Source organism: Bombina bombina, chromosome 4 (assembly GCF_027579735.1).
Source record: "Bombina bombina isolate aBomBom1 chromosome 4, aBomBom1.pri, whole genome shotgun sequence".
Classification (NCBI taxonomy): Eukaryota; Metazoa; Chordata; class Amphibia; order Anura; family Bombinatoridae; genus Bombina; species Bombina bombina.
In genome coordinates, this window is record NC_069502.1 from 1088770986 (window position 1) to 1088788281 (window position 17296).

General features: G+C 44.8%; 1 protein-coding gene across 2 annotated transcripts in view; it reads left to right on the forward strand.

The window, feature by feature from the left end:
• Positions 1–13161: 13161 nt before the first annotated feature.
• The window catches only part of PREPL (prolyl endopeptidase like), a 246159-nt gene continuing 242024 nt past the window's right edge, over positions 13162–17296 (forward strand). For both annotated transcript variants that reach the window (XM_053712270.1, XM_053712269.1), the window contains exon 1: positions 13162–13297. In XM_053712270.1, the coding sequence (XP_053568245.1) occupies positions 13249–13297 (49 nt within the window). In that variant the 5' untranslated portion in view covers positions 13162–13248. The remainder of the gene's footprint in view (positions 13298–17296) is intronic.

The following is a 17296-nucleotide window of genomic DNA, read 5'->3' on the forward strand; positions in this document are numbered from 1 at the left end:
CTGCTCTCTCCCCCTCTCTTTTGCTCTCTCTCTCTCTCTTCCCCTCTCTTTTGCTCACTCTCTCTCTCTCTCTCTCTCTCTCCCTCTCTTTTGCTCTCTCTCTCCCTCTCTTTTGCTCTCTCTCTCTCTCTCCCTCTCTTTTTCTCTCTCTCTCCCTCTCTTTTGCTCTCTCTCTCCCTCTCTTTTCTCTCTCCCCCTCTCTTTTGCTCTCTCCCCCCTTTCTTTTGCTCTCTCACCCCCTCTCTTTTGCTCTCCCCCCCTCTTTTGCTCTCTCCCCCTCTCTTTTGCTCTCTCTCCCCCCCCTCTCTTTTGCTCTCCCCCTGTCTTTTGCTCTCTCTCCCCCCTCTCTTTTGCTCTCTCTCTCCCCCCTCTTTTGCTCTCTCTCTCCCCCCTCTCTTTTGCTCTCTCTCTCCCCCCTCTCTTTTGCTCTCTCCCCCCTCTCTTTTGCTCTCTCTCTCCCCCCTCTCTTTTGCTCTCTCTCTCTCCCCATCTCGTTTGCTCTCTCCCCCCCTCTCTTTTGCTCTCTCTCCCTTCCCCCTCGTCTCTCTCTCCCCCCTCTCTTTTGCTCTCTCCCCCCTCTCCTTTGCTCTCTCTCTCCCCCTCTCTTTTGTTCTCTCTCTCCCCCCTCTCTTTTGTTCTCTCACTCCCCCCTCTCTTTTGCTCTCTCTCTCCCCATCTCTTTTGCTCTCCCCCCTCTCTCTTTTGCTCTCCCCCTCTCTCTTTTGCGCTCTCTCTCTTCCCCCTCTCTTTTGCTCTCTCTTCCCCCTCTCTTTTGCTCTCTCTTCCCCCTCTCTTTTGCGCTCTCTTCCCCTCCTCTCTTTTGCGCTCTCTTCCCCTCCTCTCTTTTGCGCTCTCTTCCCCCTCTCTTTTGCTCTCTCCTCCCCCTCTCTTTTGCTCTCTCCTCCCCCTCTCTTTTGCTCTCTCTCTCTCCCCCTCTTTTGCTCTCTCTCCCCTCTTTTGTTCTCTCCCCCTCTCTTTTGCTCTCTCCCCCTCTCTTTTGCTCTCTCCCCCATATATTTTGCTCTCTCCCCATCTCTTTTGCTCTCTCCCCCTCTCTTTTGCTCTCACCCCCTCTTTTGCTCTCTCCCCCTCTCTTTTGCTCTCTCTCCCCCTCTCTTTTGCTCTCTCTCCCCCCCTCTCTTTTGCTCTCCCCCCTCTCTTTTGCTCTCTCCCCCCTCTCTTTTGCTCTCTCTCCCCCCCTCTCTTTTGCTCTCTCTCCCCCCCTCTCTTTTGCTCTCTCTCCCCCCCCTCTCTTTTGCTCTCTCTCCCCCCCTCTCTTTTGCTCTCTCTCCCCCCTCTTTTGCTCTCTCCCCCCTCTTTTGCTCTCTCCCCCCTCTCTTTTGCTCTCTCTCTCTCCCCCTCTCTTTTGCTCTCTCTCTCTCCCCCCTCTCTTTTGCTCTCTCTCTCTCCCCCCTCTCTTTTGCTCTCTCTCTCTCCCCCCTCTCTTTTGCTCTCTCTCTCCCCCCTCTCTTTTGCTCTCTCTCTCCCCCCTCTCTTTTGCTCTCTCACTCCCCCCTCTCTTTTGCTCTCTCCCACTCTCTTTTGCTCTCTCTCTCCCCCCTCTCTTTTGCTCTCTCTCTCCCCCCATCTCGTTTGCTCTCTCCCCCTCTCTTTTGCTCTCTCTCCCTTCCCCCTCGTCTCTCTCTCCCCCCTCTCTTTTGCTCTCTCTCTCCCCCTCTCTTTTGTTCTCTCTCTCCCCCCTCTCTTTTGTTCTCTCACTCCCCCCTCTCTTTTGCTCTCTCTCTCCCCATCTCTTTTGCTCTCCCCCCCTCTCTTTTGCTCTCCCCCTCTCTCTTTTGCTCTCTCTCCCTTCCCCCTCGTCTCTCTCTTCCCCCTCTCTTTTGCTCTCTCTCTTCCCCCTCTCTTTTGCTCTCTCTCTTCCCCCTCTCTTTTGCTCTCTCTCTTCCCCCTCTCTTTTGCTCTCTCTTCCCCCTCTCTTTTGCTCTCTCTTCCCCCTCTCTTTTGCTCTCTCTTCCCCCTCTCTTTTGCGCTCTCTTCCCCCTCTCTTTTGCGCTCTCTTCCCCTCCTCTCTTTTGCGCTCTCTTCCCCCTCTCTTTTGCTCTTTCTTCCCCTCCTCTCTTTTGCTCTCTCCTCCCCCTCTCTTTTGCTCTCCCTCTCCCCCTCTCTTTTGCTCTCTCCTCCCCCTCTCTTTTGCTCTCTCTCTCCCCCTCTTTTGCTCTCTCTCTCCCCCTCTTTTGCTCTCTCCCCCTATTTTGCTCTCTCCCCCTCTTTTGCTCTCTCCCCCTCTCTTTTGCTCTCTCCCCCATCTCTTTTGCTCTCTCCCCCATCTCTTTTGCTCTCTCCCCTTCTCTTTTGCTCTCTCTCCCCTTCTCTTTTGCTCTCTCTCCCCTTCTCTTTTGCTCTCTCTCCCCATCTCTTTTGCTCTCTCTCCCCCTCTTTTGCTCTCTCTCCCCCCTCTCTTTTGCTCTCTCTCCCCCCTCTCTTTTGCTCTCTCTCTCTTCCCCCTCTCTTTTGCTCTTTCTTCCCCCTCTCTTTTGCTCTCTCCTCCCCCTCTCTTTTGCTCTCTCTCTCCCCCTCTCTTTTGCTCTCTCCTCCCCCTCTCTTTTGCTCTCTCTCTCCCCCTCTTTTGCTCTCTCTCTCCCCCTCTTTTGCTCTCTCCCCCTCTCTTTTGCTCTCTCCCCCCTCTCTTTTGCTCTCTCCCCCTCTCTTTTGCTCTCTCCCCCTCTCTTTTGCTCTCTCCCCCATCTCTTTTGCTCTCTCCCCATCTCTTTTGCTCTCTCTCCCCTTCTCTTTTGCTCTCTCTCCCCTTCTCTTTTGCTCTCTCTCCCCTTCTCTTTTGCTCTCTCTCCCCATCTCTTTTGCTCTCTCTCTCCCCCTCTCTTTTGCTCTCTCTCCCCCCTCTCTTTTGCTCTCTCTCCCCCCCTCTCTTTTGCTCTCTCTCCCCCTCTCTTTTGCTCTCTCTCTCTCCCCCTCTCTTTTGCTCTCTCTCTCTCCCCCTCTCTTTTGCTCTCTCTCTCTCCCCCCTCTCTTTTGCTCTCTCTCTCTTCCCATCTTGTTTGCTCTCTCTCCCTTCCCCCTCGTCTCTCTCTCCCCCCTCTCTTTTGCTCTCTCCCCCCTCTCTTTTGTTCTCTCACTCCCCCCTCTCTTTTGCTCTCTCACTCCCCCTCCCTTTTGCTCTCTCTCTCCCCATCTCTTTTGCTCTCTCCCCCATCTCTTTTGCTCTCTCCCCCATCTCTTTTGCTCTCTCTCCCCTTCTCTTTTGCTCTCTCTCCCCTTCTCTTTTGCTCTCTCTCCCCTTCTCTTTTGCTCTCTCTCCCCATCTCTTTTGCTCTCTCTCCCCATCTCTTTTGCTCTCTCTCCCCCATCTCTTTTGCTCTCTCTCCCCCTCTCTTTTGCTCTCTCTCCCCCTCTCTTTTGCTCTCTCTCTCTCTTCCCTCTCTCTTTTGCTCTCTCTCTCTTCCCTCTCTCTTTTGCTCTCTCTCTCCCCTTCTTTTTTGCTCTCTCTCTCCCCTTCTTTTTTGCTCTCTCTTCTCCCTCTCTTTTGCGCTCTCTCCCCCCTCTCTTTTGCTCTCTCCCCCCTCTCTTTTGCTCTCTCCCCCCTCTCTTTTGCTCTCTCCCCCCCTCTCTTTTGCTCTCTCCCCCCCTCTCTTTTGCTCTCTCCCCCCTCTCTTTTGCTCTCTCCCCCCCTCTCTTTTGCTCTCTCCCCCCCTCTCTTTTGCTCTCTCCCCCCCCTCTCTTTTGCTCTCTCTCCCCCTCTCTTTTGCTCTCTCTCCCCCCCCTCTTTTGCTCTCTCTCCCCCTCTCTTTTGCTCTCTCTCCCCCCCTCTTTTGCTCTCTCTCCCCCCTCTCTTTTGTTCTCTCCCCCTCTCTTTTGCTCTCTCTCTCCCCCCTCTCTTTTGCTCTCTCTCTCTCTCTCTCTCCCCATCTTGTTTGCTCTCTCCCCCTCTCTTTTGCTCTCTCTCCCTTCCCCCTCGTCTCTCTCTCCCCCCTCTCTTTTGCTCTCTCTCTCCCCCCTCCCTTTTGCTCTCTCCCCCCTCTCTTTTGTTCTCTCACTCCCCCCTCTCTTTTGTTCTCTCACTCCCCCCTCTCTTTTGTTCTCTCACTCCCCCCTCCCTTTTGCTCTCTCTCTCCCCATCTCTTTTGCTCTCTCCCCTCTCTATTTTGCTCCCCCCCCCCTCTCTTTTGCTCTCTCACTCCTCCCTCCCTTTTGCTCTCTCTCTCTCTCCCCATCTCTTTTGCTCTCTCCCCCTCTCTTTTGCTCTCTCTCCCTTCCCCCTCGTCTCTCTCTTCCCCCTCTCTTTTGCTCTCTCTCTTCCCCCTCTCTTTTGCGCTCTCTTCCCCTCCTCTCTTTTGCGCTCTCTTCCCCCTCTCTTTTGCTCTTTTTTCCCCTTCTCTTTTGCTCTTTCTTCCCCCTCTCTTTTGCTCTCTCCTCCCCCTCTGTTTTGCTCTCTCTCTCTTCCCCCTCTCTTTTGCTCTCTCCACCCCCTCTCTTTTGCTCTCTCTCTCCATCTCTTTTGCTCTCTCTCCCCATCTCTTTTGCTCTCTCTCCCCCTCTCTTTTGCTCTCTCTCCCCCTCTCTTTTGCTCTCTCTCCCCCCTCTCTTTTGCTCTCTCTCTCTTCCCTCTCTCTTTTGCTCTCTCTCTCCCCTTCTCTTTTGCTCTCTCTCTCTCCCCTTCTCTTTTGCTCTCTCTCCCCTTCTTTTTTGCTCTCTCTCTCTCTCCCCTTCTTTTTTGCTCTCTCTCTCCCCCTCTCTTTTGCTCTCTCTCTTCTCCCTCTCTTTTGCGCTCTCTCCCCCCTCTCTTTTGCTCTCTCTCCCCCCTCTCTTTTGCTCTCTCCCCCCCTCTCTTTTGCTCTCTCCCCCTCTCTTTTGCTCTCTCCCCCCCTCTCTTTTGCTCTCTCTCCCCCCCTCTCTTTTGCTCTCTCTCTCCCCCCTCTCTTTTGCTCTCTCTCTCTCTCTCTCCCCCCTCTCATTTGCTCTCTCTCTCCCCCCTCTCATTTGCTCTCTCTCTCTCCCCCCTCTCTTTTGCTCTCTCTCTCTCTCCCCGCTCTCTTTTGCTCTCTCTCTCTCCCCCCTCTCTTTTGCTCTCTCTCTCCCCCTCTCTTTTGCTCTCTCCCCCCTCTCTTTTGCTCTCTCCCCCCTCTCTTTTGCTCTCTCCCCCCTCTCTTTTGCTCTCCCCCTCTCTTTTGCTCTCTCTCTCTCCCCCCTCTTTTACTCTCTTCCCCCCTCTCTGAAAATTATTTTAAAATACTTGCCAGCAATTTTTAAACAATTTTTTTTATGCAAACTATTTTTAATTAATTAGCCCTCTTAGGATATGCACAGATCTCAACCTGTTTTATGCACTTTAACACTTATCTTAATTGGAGAAGCCAGTCTGGCCTTGTTCTTGTCCTTGAGTAAACAAACACAGCTAGCCAAACACAGCTAGCCACTATAATTTTGCATTGTTTTGTGGTATCTGTTCCTGAGATTGTTACGGTACCAACAGTGTACCAAGGGTTAATACCAGATGAACAATGTCCTGCATAGGGAATCAGCAATTCACAACCCAGCCAGTTTCAGGTTTAAAACAGAATGACATTTATTAAAGGCTAGATGCCTAGTATTTATACAGGTTTGACCCCAGATGGGGGGGTTGAAAGACTCTTGTACATTTAGATAAAAAGGGGAAGACGCCCTTTTATGAAACAGTAGAATTACATTACTTAAATACTTTACTTAGGCAGATAACAACTTAAACACATTTGGCTTGTCTTATCACCTAGCGTCTGCTCTCTGAGGGTGATTAAACAATGGCCTGTTTATTACTTAAATGTAATTATAGCACACAATAGCTGAGGCCAGAAAACCTGTCTTTAGAAATTAGTTTCTTAGCTAAACACAATTAACTCCTTCAGTCCTGACAGAAGGGTCTGTCACATATCTCCCCCCTTGTGAAACACTCCGGCAGACCCGGCTTGACCCTTTGGCGGGTCAACCTGGGGATGACGGACTAGGAGGTGGTAGGCATGTCAGTTTGCCAGGACAATCCATCTGTATTCCCGTTATGAGAGAGAATTCCTGTCCATACAAAGAAGGGTTCAACTTCCTCAGTGCCCAGACTAGGGCTAAACAGTCCTTCAAAATCCCATTAGCTTCTTTACGAGTTTTCTGTACCTGCTCTTTATAGGTATCCACAATCCCTTCATACTGACATAGGGTGCCCTTGAGTTGCTGCACCTCACTATGAGCCAGCGTCAGCTTCTCCTCAAGTGTCGCTAAGTTTGTCTTTAATGTTTCATGTCCCACTCTCAAGCTGGTGTTTTCTGCAGTCTGTCGGTGCAGCTTGTCTAGCAGAGATTCACGTTCTAAACGTGCTTTTTCCTCTGCGCTCCTCTTCTTCTTCATCAGCGCATTGTAACGGGACTTCCACGTATCAATAGCGGATAGAGATTTACTGAGCTCAGCGTCCTGGGGCTTAGCAGCAGGGGGGTCAGTCTCTGCTGCACGGATCTGAGCACGGGTAGTCACAGGGTTAACATCAGCGGGACCCATGGGAGCATAGGCAGAAACAAGGGGAGCCAAGTCATTTCCAAGAAGAACATCAGCAGGTAAGTCCTTCTTGACACCCACATTCACAGGTCTAGCGCCCACTCCCCAATCCAAATGTACCCTGGCAACAGGTAGGCTGAACACATCGCCCCCTGCTACTCTCACAGCCACAGTGTCTCCAGTGTACTGTTTCTCAGACACCAAGTTCTTTTGAAGCAAGGTCATGGTAGCACCAGTATCCCGTAGACCACTGACCTTCTTCCCATTCACTTTAACCAGTTGCCGGTTATTCCGGTGGGCAGCTTGCACAAGGTCTGCCTCATGTAGGATGCTCCAGCATTCTTGCGCCTCTACGTAGCGGGCCGCAGGCTGAGGGTTACGTGTGATTCCGCCGGCAGGTCTTCTCCAGGACTGTGCTCGCTGCATTTAGGGGACACTCTGGTCTTTTGTGCCCTAGTTGCTTACATCCAAAGCATCGAATCGGTTGTGAGTAGCCCCGCGAATTGAACCGGGCTCTCTGAGGGTAGTTCGTGGCCAGATGCCGTGTGGTATAGCGGTGCGCCGGGGGTTGGTAACTGGCAGCTGCTGGGGTGACTGGGGGTCTGTACTCCACTCTAGCAGGGGGCTTAGTGGTAGCAGTGTCCAGTTTGCGGGCATCCGTATACTCATCTGCCAAGCGAGCCACTTCATGCAGGGTGGAGGGTTTACGGTCCCGAACCCACTCTCGAACTCCTGCGGGTAACTTGTCGAAGCAATGTTCCAACAGGAATAGCTGCAGCACCTCTTCCCCAGATACGGCTTGGCACCCCGCTATCCAGTGAGCTGCTGTGCGGTGCACCTTACATGCCCACTCAAGGTAGGAATCTCCAGCTAATTTAACAGTGTCTCTGAACCGCCTCCGGTATGCCTCCGGTGTAACCGCATACCTGGAGAGCAGAGCCTCTTTTACAGTATTATAATCCCCGACTTCCTCATCTGGAATGGCCCGAAAAGCCTCACTGGCCCGGCCGGATAATTTTCCGGATAATATCGTGACCCAGTCCTCTGCGGGTACCTTGTGTAGTGCACATTGCCTCTCAAAATCCGCAAGGTACCCATCAATCTCTCCTTCTGTTTCCAGGAAGTTTTTAAAAGCTGCAAAATTTACTTTTCTCTTTTCCACTGGGTTTGCTGCAGCGCCGCTTTGGCAAAGTAGGTTGGCCTCCACAGCTGCTATGACCCGGTCGATAATTTCCGCAGATGGGTTGGGGCCATAATATGCCAGTCTTATTTTAACCGCCCGATCAAAGCTTGCTTCTTCAGGGGTTCTGTCTGCTATGCTGGGCCCATTGGTTCCTTCTGTTCCTGGTACTCTTTCCATCTTAGTCAGTATTGTAATAATCCCCCTCTTCCTGAGGTTACTGGCTTGTGTAGTTGCTCTTCTGGGCGATAAGGTTCATTCCGTCGCTTGCCACCAATGTTACGGTACCAACAGTGTACCAAGGGTTAATACCAGATGAACAATGTCCTGCATAGGGAATCAGCAATTCACAACCCAGCCAGTTTCAGGTTTAAAACAGAATGACATTTATTAAAGGCTAGATGCCTAGTATTTATACAGGTTTGACCCCAGATGGGGGGGTTGAAAGACTCTTGTACATTTAGATAAAAAGGGGAAGACGCCCTTTTATGAAACAGTAGAATTACATTACTTAAATACTTTACTTAGGCAGATAACAACTTAAACACATTTGGCTTGTCTTATCACCTAGCGTCTGCTCTCTGAGGGTGATTAAACAATGGCCTGTTTATTACTTAAATGTAATTATAGCACACAATAGCTGAGGCCAGAAAACCTGTCTTTAGAAATTAGTTTCTTAGCTAAACACAATTAACTCCTTCAGTCCTGACAGAAGGGTCTGTCACAGAGATCATTTAGGTTGAGGAGTAAATGAGCTGACCAGATGATGACTGTGTAGAACATAGCAGGGAAATCTTGTGAAATCTGTAGTGTGCACTTTCAATTTTCACTGGGATTAGAAAGCCCTCATTTTTCAGAAGTAAATTACTGATAGATTACAAAATAATGTATTATTTTTTATTTACCTTTTAATAAATAAACAATTTAAATAACAATTTAATAGTATTTCATGCCTCTTTAATAAGTTCAGAATGTGCTCACGGGATCAAGAGTATAGAACGCTCTAAAGACAATAATATACTGTGTTTTTGAGGGAAAAAGACAGAAAAGGTTGGATGGATTAGTTTTCCCATGGAACACAAGCTAATGTAGCATTATGGGATTAACTACTTCAAGGCTATTGGTTTAAAATAGGGAGGGGTGAGACAGAGCGCAATAGTTTTGAATAGCCAGGAAAATAGAGTATCATAAAATTAAAAGCCTTACGCAAGTCTTCTGTACCAAGATTTCGGTAAAGTATCATCAAAGAAGAGTACTGTGTTATACTCACCAGTTTGATGGGTCTGATCATTTTAACACAATAGAATCAGATACAGAAACCCTTCACTGTGAAAGAAAATGTTGTTGCCTTGTTACCAAGGGTCAGATAATAGATTTTAAGGAGCATACAATATACTGTATTTCCACCTTCCTTTGGAGGAGTAAAATTGTACTAATCTAAACTGTATTCCTAGACAGCCAAGAAAAAATTTGGTTAGAAAAAGTAAAAATAAAACAATGCTTGAATTTGTTGGCAAGACATAAGGTGTTTCCCAGATCATAGTAATTAATAATGAGGTACTGCAATATCCCTCAAGAATTCTGAGTATTGGTCCACTTCTTGTACCCTGCCTTGACAAGTCCTACAGAAGGCCCAATTGTATGTCTGGAGTTGCCCTGTTTCAGTTCAGAGGGTAATTACCTGGTATTATAGAGCTGGGTTGTGTTTCTTTTAAGGTGGAACCCAGTGGTTCCTGGGGTGATCACGGACCATAAGACAAGCTATTATGATTTTGTTTCTTCCCTCTTTCTATGTATATCAAGTATTGATCCTCATTTCAACATTATGGAGATTTCTGTTGAAGAGGTTTATTCGGCCTGAGAACAGACTTGAGTAAAATGCATATCTGCTCAATCAACACCAATCGTGGACCAGGAGAATGAAAATAAGATTTATGCTAAGAAGAAAGTGGACATCTTAGCCATATTATATTGCTTTTGAAAACATGCAGTTACTACAAAGAAGGGAGGTGAAGATTACTTCCTGTTCGAGTAGTTACCTTATTATATATAACACTCATTAAGGGAATACAAAAGTCACATTAAACTTTTATGATTCACACAGAGCATGTATTATACATTTGTATTTTCAAATTTACTTTGTTCTTTTGGTATCCCTTATTAAAATAATATGTACCTATCCTACACAATTGGGAGCTAGCTGTGATTGGTGTCTCTTCTTATTGGACCCCTGAATTATTTTAGTAATGCAAGGCTGCTTCGGAGCTGACTTGAATTATGTGTTTAATCTCTTTGCATGGGCTTAAACACACAATCATATACATGCAATAGTGCTATAATAAAATGCTTTAAAATATTAGAGCATTTTCCTTTGCAGTATTATATCAATTTAAAGACCCTTTCTTCTAGTTAATAAATCAGTTCCTAGAATCTTTGTGTTTGGAGTGATTCCACTAGAAATGGTGCATACTCCAAAATGCATCACAATCCCATAGGTAAAACTTGGTGTAGTTTGTGCTCCTCTATGGAGGGACACAGTAACCTCATGTCAAATAATTATTTCAATGTTCTCCAGATGAATGTAGGTCATGATCAAGATAGTAGTTAGAAATATGTTCTCCATTTATCTTCAATGAACAATTTACCTACATTTTGTTTGTGCCATTCCTGAAAGAGAAACTTACTTGGAAGTTTATAGTTCTGAAACTGTGAACCATGTTGCTTTGTCACACCATTCATGTCCTTTTTGAAACTCACATGACATACCCCATGTATTTAGTAATTGTCCTTTACACCTCTAGAAATGAATTACACTATTATAGTTGTAACATTTAATCACAGTTAATACAAAAAGAAAAAAGAACCTTGAACAGTTTTTGTGCCTTTTACCATCCACTCCATCTACTGTTTGTTTTTTAATATCATCTCTTATTTTATTTTAAAAATTCAGTGCTTTTCACCAGCCAACAATCTGACCACACAATATTGAAATTCATTCTGCTTCTATTTATCCTGAATTTGAAATAATTAACATTCTGGAAAGCCATTTTACAACATGAGACAGTAAGCAACCTCACAGTTTCTGTTGCGCAAATAGCGTATTGAGTTTGTCTTGTAGTCTGAGTTACAAGCACGGGAGCGTGCTGTGATTAATATTACAAAAAATAAAAAAACTACCGTTACAAAAAATAACAAAGAAGTTACCATAGTTATGCCTATTCTAAAAACCCCACTAAAAAACTAACACACCCCAAAATAAAAAAACCTATTCTAACACTAAACTACAAATATAGCCCCTTAAAGGGCCTTTTGTAGGGCATTGCCTTAAAGTGTCTTAACTCTTTTTCTTAAAAACCTCTACTATTAACCCCCCTCCCCCCAAAAAAAGTATTTTTGCTGCTCAGAAAAAAAAAAAAAAACCTAAACAAAAAAATAACCTACCCAAAAAAACAAAAACAACTAACACTAAACCCTGATGATGGTACTCCCCAGAGATGAAACCCTGCGGCGGCACTCCATCTTCATCCTGGTGGCGATCTTCTTACCTTCATCCCGGGGGTTTTTCATCTTTCTTCTGGCAGTGCTCTATCTTCTTATCTTCATCGCGGTAGCAGTCCTTTTTTTTTTTTTTTAAAGGTAGTTGGTTTTATTTTTTTTATTTTTTTGTAAAGATAAGATTGGTCTGTTTTGGGGTAACTCAAGGAGGTTTAGATGTTAGTGGCTTACTTTGTGGTGGGTGGTGTGGTGGTTTAGAGGTTAATAGTGAAGAACGCTTCTTTGCGATGTGGGGGTGTGGTGGTTTAGGGGTTAGTAGTGTAGAAGGTTACTTTGCAGTGGGGGTTGTGGCTGTTTAGGTTTTAATTTAGTGTAGAAGGTTACCTTGCGATGTGCGGGTGTGGCAGTTTAGGGGTTATAAGTGTAGATTCACTGCCTGAGGGAAGAGTGCCATAAGCACTTTGAAACGCGTTGCAGATTATATTCAAATTTTAAATATATATTTTTTGCTCCAATAAATAGTCCTCTATGCATAGAAGTTATTTTGTTTTTTATCCTAAACTGTGAGGTTTTTTTTTACTTTTATTTTAACTGTTGATCTGGTACCTGTTTGCCTGTATGAGCTAGCTGGTGGGCTCATATTAAAGGGACATTAAACCCAAAACATTTCTTTCATGATTCAGATAGAAAATATAATTTTAAACAACATTCCAATTTACTTCTATTATCTAATTTGCTTCATTCTCTTGATGTACTTTTCTGAAAAGCATATCTAGATAGGCTCAGTAGCTGCTGATTGGTGGCTGCACATAGATGCCTTGTGTGATTGGCTCACCCATGTGCATTGCTTTTTCTTTAACAAAGGATATCTAAAGAATGAAGCAAATTAGATAATATAAGTAAATTGGAATGTTGTTTAAAATTGTATTCTCTATCTGAATCAAGAAATATTTTTTGGGGGGTTTAATGTCCTTTTAACCCAGCTTGTTTGACTTGCACTGCAATATAGTGCGCCACTTTTGTGAGTATATTCTTTGGAGGGTCTTTGGGATTTTTCTCTATTTTGTAGTGATTTCATGCACTATTGGAGTACCCTTCCCCCTCCCTCCTTGCATTTTATTTTGCAGCAACCATTGGTATATACACGATCTGGAGTGAGCCAGCTGGTGTGCTCTAATCTATCCAGCCTACCTGACTTGCACTGCCACATAGTGTGCCGCTTTTGTGAGTATCATTCTGTAGAGTGATGTATTGATACAATTTCCAACAATTGTTGTGATCTTCTGCACCATTGGAGCGCCTTTTTCTGTTTTTTCATATTTGCAGTTTTTTTATTATGCACTTGTTAATTATGCAATTCTACTTCATTGAACAGTCCTTTAAGGAGGTTTAGCACTGATTGCAAAGATTGATTTTCCTCTCATGATTGTTGATGCAAAACTGACAATTCACCTTTTAAAAGCATGTGACACCACAGAAGCTAAGGGAGTGAGGGAAAAGTAAACAAAAGCTCATATAAATTGCCTAAAAGTATTAACCCAAGCCTCTCTGGGAGAAAGTGAAAAAAGTGCAATTTTTACATAAAAATAAATAAATAATGAATATACATTACAATAATGTTTCACTTGCAATAATGAAACATTTTATGCGTTTTTGAAAGGTCAAGTTTAATGGTCCTTTAACAGGACGCTAAAGTCCAAATTAAACTTTCATTGTTCAGAAAGAGCACAAAATTATGCTACACTTTCCAATTTACTTCCATTATCAAATTGTGCACAGTCTTATTATATGCACATTTTCTGAGACACCAGTTCCTACTGAGAATGTGCAATAGTTCAGTGTATATGAGTCAGTATTTGGCTGATAGCTGTCACATGATACAGTGGGTGGACAAATTGACGAAAATTTTGAAATTTCCTAGAAAAAAAAAAAATGTACTGCTAGTTTTAAATTCAGTGCTATTGCATCTTTATTTAGCAATAGTTTATTATGCAATTCTATTGTATTTTAAAGCCCTTTAAATATGTATTCTGTAATTAATTTTTTTGTTTTAAATTTGACAGATCAGACATGGTGACTATATGTACTTTGAGGAGGATGGGTCTATATATCGATTTCAACAAACAAAAGGTACAATGTGTTTTCTTATTTATCTACAAATGCATATTTGTATATAACTGCACACAAACGCGTACTTTGAAATTCCCATTTGTCTTGGAGTAACAAGAAATTGTTGAGGTCTAGTAAGAAATTAGAGATTGAGTGGCCTAGTTAACTTTTTTTCTCCAGATTAGTAAACTATTAGGATTTTGTTTGACCACCTAGCGTTTTGTCAGTGGCGTGGGATGTGCACCCATTAAGAACAGTGTAATTTAGCTCCATGTATTGTATTTATCTAGGAAAATTACCACTGTGACATATATGGTTAATTCACCTGCTCTCATCCAAGGTAATCCTGAAAACCTGGCCTGTTGGTGAAGCCTGAGGACAAGTTTAAAAACCAGTTATTTAGACTAAAAACATTGGGCTAGATTACAAGAGCGCTAATTTATCGTGTGCCCACAAAGGGGCAAATTTGCCCATTTTACGGTGCGTGATAAATAACCAGCCATTACAAGTGGCTGGTTATTGCTACCACGAGCTCGCAGTTGCAATTAGCGCTCAAAACATTAACCAGAGGCTAGACTTCTGGTTAATTTTTTTTAATGTCCCACATTTGCCCCCAAAATAACATGTGAGGTCCCTTTTTAAAAAACAAAAAAATAATATTTTTAGTTTTTTTAGAAAATAACTGCACTATGCAGTTTTTGGGGGCTAAAGTTGGCGGCTAAAGTGCCTTTACATAGTGGTCTATGGGAACTATGTGTTCCCCCTAAATATATATGTATATTCTTATATACATATATATTTATGTGTTAATACGCCCTTTGCTGCGCTAGTAGGAGCCTATGGAAGCGCGCTGTCATTCACATTGCACCTCACTTGTAATACCGGCGCACATTTGTGTGCACTGGTATTACTAAGTTGAGCGCAAATATCAATATTTTGTGCTCAACTTGTAATCTGGACCATTGTTGGCTAAATTTAAAAGGACACAACTATTGGAAATGATAAATGTTCTTGTTACAGAAAGTGTTAAAGGCCCTCGTCCACTGTCTCTTCTGTTACAGAGGCAGAGTGCTAAACCCAATCAGACAGTGTAACGCTAGCTTCTCTAGAGAGTAACACATACTCACTCTACCTTCTCTCTAGGTTGGTCGCACATTGCTCACTTTAAGCTTAGTTTTGTGACCCAGTTTTCTTCTTTCAGACACTTTGACTACAAGCAATTAGAATTATATACGTTTGCATGTTTAGTTGCTGGGGTATTGTTCTGCATTGCATATGTATGACACAGTAGATTTGCTTTTTACTTATTGTAATTAGGAGGCTATAGCCAATGTCTGAACTTTGATTTGTATTTCATTAAATGGTGAGAATCCATGAGCCATCACATGTGGGATTAAACTTTAATTTAATAGGGAGAGGCAAAACATCCATCATTACAGAACTTTTAATCCCTCCCACTTTCCCATAATCCCTCTTTTTTTTTTTGGCCTCCAGCGAGGGGTGAGGTGTAACTTGAAGTTTTTGTTTTCACATTGTTTGACAGGGATTCTCTAAAAGAGAACCTACATACAGAGCAGAGAGGTAGCCAAAAGTTCAGCCTGGCAATGATTATCTTCCAGGGCAGGACTGGGAAATCAGACCGGCCCTGGAAATTTGTACTGCCCAGCCCCGGCCCCCCCCTCAGGTTCAGCCACGCCCCCATCAGGTTCAGCCACGCCCCCTCAGGTTCAGCCACGCCCCCTCAGGTTCAGCCACGCCCCTCAGGTTCAGCCACGCCCCCCTCTGGGTCAGCCCGCCCCCCTCCGGCTTAGCATCGCCCCGCTCCTTCTCAATCTCCCCGACAATAATGTAAGGACACCCTCCCTTACCTCCTCACGCTGTGTTAGCAAGTCAGCCGCTCCTAGCCCTGCCCTCCCTCCTGATCAGCCTCGCCTCCCTTTCGGCCCAATCCCTGGCAATAATGTAAGGGCACCCTCCCTCACCTCCTCACGCTGTGTTAGCAAGTCGGCTGCTCCTAGCCTCCTTCACCGGCTCCGGCTCAGCCCTGCCCCCCTCCGGCTCAGCCTTGCCCCCCCCCTCCGAGTCAGCCCTGCCCCCCCTCCGGCTCAGCCTTGCCCCCCCCCCCTCCGAGTCAGCCCTGCCCCCCTCCGGCTAAGGACACCCTCCTCAGCTCACACTGTGTAATGTTGCCTAAACAATGCCTATGCCGGCTTGCTTAATGGAGCAGAGTGGCCGCATCTGCAGCTGAGCTGCTTGAGCCTCTGCTCTCTCTGTGCAGCTGCCAATGCAGTACCGGCCCACTGGGATTTTAACCGGTATCCCGGTGGCCCAATCTGGCCCTGTTATCTTCTCCTAGTGCAAAGATGCCACCAGCCGTCCAGGGAAATGTGGGTATATTGTTCTACAGGGTGTTGCTCCTTGTTATAATGTTACTGATCATTGGCACTGTGCTTGTACATAATCTAGAAAGAGATGAAAGATAGTGCACCTCTGTTTTATTACACACAAATCTCACCTTTTATAAGACACAATTAAAATTGCAATCACATTTGTTGCAAGTATTCAAGCTCATCAAATACAATCCTCGAAGTGTCCACAGTAAACTCTGATTCTGTTCATTTTTCAGACTCCAGGTGCTGCAATTTTTAGAACCTGGTATCCTTTCTCTTTTTTTGTACAGCCTCCAATGGGCCCGTCTAATGGAAGCAGTCTTCATGGAGCTCCAGTTTGCCTGGAGTCTCTTCTTTCCCACTAAGATTAGATGGCATCATATTATAAAAGTTTAATTCTGCAGGCCATTGCAGTTTTATTTGGCTACTTTTTGTGCCTATGACTGTTTATGCCTTGTGGTTGTCATTTGAAAAGGCAATGTGTGTTATATGCAGACCATTTACTTGTTATGGAGCTTGTAACACCTCAAGCTGCATCTGCCCAAGGGACATATGACATAGCTGTGAGGTATGGTTATTTAAAAATTAAAGCTTTATTGTGCAAGAACGATCGGGCGAAGTGACAATACAGCTGCAATCTGAATCAGTGAGTATGCCATCGAATTACATAAGTAATGAATTTGATATCTCTAAACAAGATCGTATTAATTATTTATTTTATTATAAATTACTTTTCTTCTATTGTATTGGAAATCTTACGGTACTTATTATTTTTAAACATTAGGTATGAAGTTGTAATTTTGTTTGGGAAAACATTATACATTTAGTAGATTGATCTAAAGTTTTTTACTTGATGATTATAGCTTGCTCGTTTAGAGTCGTAGGGGAATACAGTGCTTGGCAACTGCTCATACGATCTCTGCTATTATACTAAACAATTAATCCAGTGATACAATGTTTAGTATCGTAGTGTGGCTCGTATTATTGCGCATGCGCAAAAAATTGGGCTCACGAGAACGAGCAAGGATAACGACGCTTTTACGTCTAACAGTAAGAAACCCGGAAGCGAGCAGGGGGCGGAGGAAGCAATAAAAAGGTGCGCTATATGAAAATTAAAATGTATTATTTTCGTAACATGTGAAGTTAGCAACTGTAATCTATACATGTTGTACAATCCATAAATATCTTGGGGTATTGAAAAATTTACTTTTAATTTAAGATTCACAGTTGGAGACTAGGGGTCGACCGATGATCGGTGCTGCCGATATCCCTAATTTCTAGCGTTATCGGTATCGGCCCCAAACTCACCGATATGCCCTATATGTCCCTGCGGAGCACGCTCACTGAATTTGCTCCTGCGGATAGCATTTGAGGGGCCGCGCCGCAGCACCATATCATGACGTCTTCAACGTCACCCTTACAAACCCCGCAGGCAGAGCTTACAGTGCAGCAGTAGAGGACTAGAGGTAAGACGTGTACTGTAGTACCTCTGCACACCCGGCCATGCAGTATATGATGGGGGGGAAAAAACATTTTCTATGCTCATGACTAAGAAAATAAGTGAGTTAATCTCTGCTAGCAAAGCAGTTCAGCTGATGTGTTGTGCAAGCCGGGTTAGTTATTTTCTAAG